Source organism: Diabrotica undecimpunctata, chromosome 1, assembly GCF_040954645.1.
Source record: "Diabrotica undecimpunctata isolate CICGRU chromosome 1, icDiaUnde3, whole genome shotgun sequence".
NCBI lineage: Eukaryota > Metazoa > Arthropoda > Insecta > Coleoptera > Chrysomelidae > Diabrotica > Diabrotica undecimpunctata.
The window spans coordinates 207352544-207358477 of NC_092803.1; the positions used below are offsets into that span (position 1 = coordinate 207352544).

General features: G+C 30.8%; 1 protein-coding gene across 1 annotated transcript; it reads right to left on the reverse strand.

Moving 5' to 3' along the window:
- Window positions 1-596: 596 nt before the first annotated feature.
- Window positions 597-5341, reverse strand: LOC140442237 (facilitated trehalose transporter Tret1-like). Its single transcript, XM_072533315.1, has 2 exons — window positions 5233-5341; window positions 597-2486 (listed from the first exon to the last, which is right to left on the reverse strand). The coding sequence occupies exons 1-2, from the start codon at window positions 5303-5305 to the stop codon at window positions 1120-1122; spliced, it is 1440 nt and encodes a 479-aa protein (XP_072389416.1). The 5' UTR covers window positions 5306-5341; the 3' UTR covers window positions 597-1119.
- Between the last annotated feature and the right edge of the window lie 593 nt (window positions 5342-5934).

Genomic DNA, 5934 nt, shown 5'->3' on the forward strand with positions numbered 1-5934 from the left:
ACCTACGCCTCCCCTACGCAAACGGTAAAGCTTTTACCGCCTAAAAGTCAAGAAATCACGTGGAAAATAGTTGGAAAACTCTCGATTTGCAGCCTTATCAAACTAATAAAAAATCAAAAACACTTGCCAGTTTATTGATAAAGAAAAAATATACGATTCGGGATTAAAACTAATGAATTGAGCAACTTTTATAAAATATGTAGAGATTTAAAAAATGATAATTTTAAACTTTATAAGAAAATCAGGGAACTTACTGACAAGACAAGAAAATAACAGTAATGTACTCTCTGAACGAAATGAGAAAATAATTCAAGACATTAAGGATATATTAAAAAGATTAAGATAGTATGTACAAGATTGACGTTTAATCTTTGGCAAGTTTTGATTATCCTTATCACCAAATTGATTAAAAGCAGGTGCCAAACTGCTAAAATTTCCTGTATTTAGGTTAAGGGAGATAACTATTTTAAAATTGCTGACAGCTATGTTGGTGCTGATTTTAAACTAAGTTGGAAAAAAAATAAAAAACTGGAAAAAGTATTTTTATAAAAATATATTTTAAATTATATAAATTATAAACAACAATAAATATATATACAGATACTGTAATCACAGATTAAATCTTAAATTAGATACTAATATTAGACAGTTTAAAAAAACCTATACACTATTTTTAAACATAACATTCTTTACAATATACGAGTATTTACCTTTTCAGGAAATGCTTAGGTCTTTGAATATATGAAGCCTAAAAAATTATTCCGTAGTTAAACTGACAGTAAAATCTAAAGCAATAAAGAAATCGTTATAATAGTTACACTCAGTAACAGAGAAACTAATTAAATCGAGCTGCAAAATAGCACCCAAAGCTAAATAATTAAGATTATTTCGTAAATGAAATATCAATGTCAAAAAACACCACATAACTTGATGTAGATGCAGAGTTAAAAATATCAGCGGGAAATAAAAAAGAGATCAAATTTTTTGATACCTGCCACAGCATTAAACCAATTATCAAGTGAATGGTTCAATTTTTACCATCTACGGAACGTATGTAACGTGAATAATTCTAAAATTTACAGTCTTAATAAAGTTTTACTATGAAAGTTTGTTATTTGTCTAAATTCTGTTGACGGTATTCCTCATTTCCAGAGTAGTCGTTTGTTCTCCGATTAAATACTGCTGAATTTCCTCTAGTGTTTTTCCTTTAGTCTCCGGTACGTACTTAATCACAAAAACTAACCCGATAGTACTGCAAATTGCGAAGAACAAAAAGGGTACCGACATTGTCTGGAACTGATCTATAGTAATCTGAAATATTTTAGATACAACAACGCCCATGAGAACAGAAAAGGTGTCAGCTATACCCAAAGCTCTAGCTTTGACATTAGTTGGAAAGAGTTCGCTGAGAACACTCACTGGACCGTATGCCAGTCCTATACTGAAGAGAACGTTGTACGACACTAAAGCTGTTATTGGTATCCAATCCAAGTTTTCGATGATGCCTGCCTGGAAATCTTTGAGGTAGAAATACATACCTAGTAAAAACACAGATATAGCACAACCTGCAGTGGAAATGATCATTAAAAGTCTCTTTCCGAATCTGTCCACTATAAAGTACGTGCTGGTTGCCACTGCAACTAACTCCACGCAACAATAGACAATTACTGAGAGAGTGGGATCGATACTACTACCAGATTCCCTAAAAATTGTTTCTGTATAGAACAAACATGGGTTTTTACCACTAAATTTGTTGGTCAAATTTAAGATCAAGAAAATACAACAAGCTTTTCTGTTACTGGAAACACTGAACAAGTCAATAATGCCAGCTTTCTCGGATCGTTCCTGACGCGTAACTGCTTTGCATATACTTTCCATTTCATCGTCAACTGCTGCCTTTCCTCTAAATATCTCCAACGATTCCTTGGCTTTAATGTAGTTATTCCTTTTAACGTAAAAATAAGGAGACTCAGGCATAAACGCAAAGAACAGAAAATGTACTATAGGTATTGCAGCACAAACAATACTGGAAGTAAATATATTCATGATAGATCCAACAATATTTATAAACAAAGTACCAGTTATAGCGAATATAGCTATAGTTGCAGTCAGAAAACCTCTGATCTTGGGGTCAGAAATTTCTCCAATGTACATCGGTAACGCTGTATACGAAGCTCCTTCCGTAGCTCCAATAATGAACCTATAAATAGATATTTCCCAAATTGTCGTCGAAAAAGCAATAAGAATGAAGCTTGCTGCTACTATCGGAGCCATTATTAAAACCGTAACCTTGCGGCCTAGTATATCAGATACATACATAGCTGCGAGGGCTCCGAACGGTGATCCAAGTAGTGGAGCGACAGCACACCAGGAACCTTCTTCGTTTGTCGGAGGTGTTATTGATTCTGTGTCGTTTGCCATCAGTTTCGGTAGGTACGGAGATGTCCAACCAAGATTTATCCCAGAACTCATTATCGAGAATGCTCCTGAAAAAAAAAACATTTACTTATATTATGATCCTTTTCGGAAAAAAACAAAATCTTCACTCGGATTTTCGGGTAGGGATTATTTATAATGTAGGATATGGTAGAATCTTGAAATCTTGACAGTTTTACACGAAAGAGTATGGAGTTGGTGAATGCAGTAAAAAAAAGGAGAGTACAAATTGAGTGCACTCAAGAAACTAGGTGGAAAGGACAAAGAACGAAAGATTTACGGATACAAATTGTGGTATGTAGGGAAGCTTAACACTAAGGATAGGATTGATATAATTGCTGAGAAAGAAATGAAAGAGAATGTAGTAAAAGTTGTAAGAACGCGCAATAGAATAAGGGCAATGAATCTTTCAATAAATTCGTTATGTATGTGGACCATTATTGTTGTTGAGTTCAGTGTTTCCTTTATTAACTAGATATATTTTTAAGGGATGTTGTTCCTAATATGTTATATAACTGGTTTGTCTGTATTGATTGATTTCACGTAAAATTCTTATACACATTTTTGAAGGTTCTAAAAGGTGCTTAAAACTGCTTAGAATAAAAATATGATGACTAAAAACGAATTATCGAGACTAGTGAATCTATGTGAAGAACAGTTATTTTGTGACGTTACTCGTGACGTCTTGTCCTGGCGCTAGTTCCATGACGTTCGCCTCTGCATTTTACTATAGATAAAAAAATAATACAATGCTAGTATAGCAGCTTTTCTTCAAGAATGCAATATTTAAAAAAGAACCTTTTATGACCAATAGGAACCAAGATAACAATGTTTTCTTAAATTATATTTTCATTATTTATAAACACTAAGAGCTGAAAATTGAACCTATTTTAAGTGAAGATCTTACTTTTGTGATACAACGTATAGATGACATATACAATGAAGAAGTTAAAAGTTATAACCCGGTAAAATGGTGGTACTCGTAAAATACCGAGTTCTGTTCCGTTTTTTTTTTGGAATGGAACTTCAAATTAAAGCGCGCTTTAAAAATTTGCAATATCTAGCCTTCTGTGGCACAAAGAACATTCATTTTTTAAACTGAAGTAACTCGAGAAAATAATAAGAATACCGGAAAAGTAAATGAATTATTTTTTCTATAAAAAATTTTCGTAAGAAATACTTAAATTTTGATACGAATCTGTTTGTATTTGAAAGAAGAATTAACAATAATTATTATACATTTTTATAAATGATATACATTAAACAATAAACGTTAAATATTTATTACGAAATACTAAAATATTGCAGTTTTTTGGCGCGCTTCAAATTAAAGTTCCATTAAAAAAAAAGGAGCTCGAACAGGCGGCATTTTATGACTACCATCACTTTAACGAGTTATACCTTTTTATTCCTTCTCGAACTATAAAATGAATCATCAAATTTAGATCTTTGTTTATAATCTGTTCAACTTTTAACTAACTTATGTTTTTTTACCATGTTTTCAGTGAGCCGACTTTCAAGTGCGTGACATAAAAAATATTAACGTTATTATAAATGTTTTTTTAATATCAATTTTGATAAAATTTTGAAATTTTTTAATCTATCTTAAAATTGAAGCCTCAAAGAATCGATTGCGATTTGCTGCAGTCACTGTTTGGAAGTACAATTGTTTAAATAATCGCTCTCAAATTAGGAATAAACAAATTTAATAACGTACAAACTATTTGGTCTTTCCAGCTGAGGTTTAACACACTTCAGTAACTTATTAATTGTCATAATTTCGTAGTAGATAAATTACATGGCATTATCCAAATAACAAAGCTATTAACTTATAAATTAGTGCAAAAAGATTTGTGAGTAGCTATCCCTCACATATCATTTAGAACCTTTAAAAACCTGTATAAGATTTTAGATAAGTGAAATCGATGTTTTTTCATGGAGAGACTGAGGTACTAGGATTGATATAATATAGTAAGGGGATAGTAGATGAAGATGCATACCATAGCTTGAGAGTGAAAGAAGTCGAGTGATATATATTTTCTAACAGAAAGATCGAAATGAAACTGAAAGAAAAATTCTATAAACTGCCAATTGGTCATTTTATTGGGCAATTGATGCAAAAACGACGGGAGTTAGGACTGGTTGAGCACCTTTGATATGTCACTACTCAAAATAGAAGCCTAGAACTATAATTAAGAAACAGAATCGGCATAAGGATACATACTAAGAAAAAAATATTGTAGGGAACGAAAAAATTGGGTCGGTAAACTAAATATCAACGCTTCTTGAAATAAACAAAAAGCATGAATAACAGGTTCTGCAGAAATAAGTAATAATAAGATCAATTAAGTAAAAGAGAAATGAAATTAACATCTCTAAAATCGTATAAATGTACTCATATACGATTAAAAATTGTGGAAGATTATAAATTATAATACTCGCTCAAGAGTAATTTTGGGTGACAATAATGAAAAAATTACTCAAAAACTTAACAAGGCGGAAAATAGAAAATTTAGGTAATAACTAAAGAAAAAGCCACCCTTCCCAAAATTATTTAATGGAGTAAAATAACTAGAGAGCAAAACATAGACGTTAATACTTTATTCTCTAATTAAAAAGTTTTAAATTAAATGGAATTGGATGAGCCAAAAAAGTCTGGACGATATATATTAACTGATAACTTTTGAATTAGCTATGATAATAGATATAAAAGTATTTAATACGTTTCAAAGGGGCAGTGCTCATAGATTAGTGAGGAGACATATTTTTTTTAAATGAATTTTGTAGTGACTTTACCTGTAATAGTGGCTACATATTGAAATAGATCACCCCTATTGTAAAACACTAACTTCTTAATATCCACAATCATTTTGGATAACACTGATAAACTTTCTATAGATGTCAAGCTTTTAGTACATGATCCATTCTTTTATATTAATATACAAGGTAAATAAACTAATCCCATTACAATACTTTTTGTAGGTACTCACGAGATCTCTTGAAAATCGTTTTGACAAAGACGATAATATGAAATATTTGCTTTGTTTGTGATAGAGATTCAAAGTAATTTGTAATTTTTTTTTGTATTTTTAGTCTACCGAAATAAAGATAAGAAATAATTTTCCAGTATTTTCCTTATTTAGAATTACTTAAATACACAAAGTATTATATAAAACTAAATTATATAAACAAATAATAGTTATGATGACATGGTTTTTACTATTTCGTTATCAAATAAGAGATTAACAAGAGAAAATAACTTACCTAGCTTATTTTTGTACTAAAAATAAAACAGTTTCCATAACAAACATTTATTCTTCTTCAAGGACAAAACCACTAAGAAATTAATTTTAAAAGTTTGTCATAATGTCTGGGGAATCATTACTTCCTTAATTAAACAATTTCCAGTAACACTAACAAATTTTCTCTAGCTGCTCTATCTGAGTGTTTCGCAAAATGAGTGGCCTTTTGAATTCTAAATTTTATCGGATTATCTGG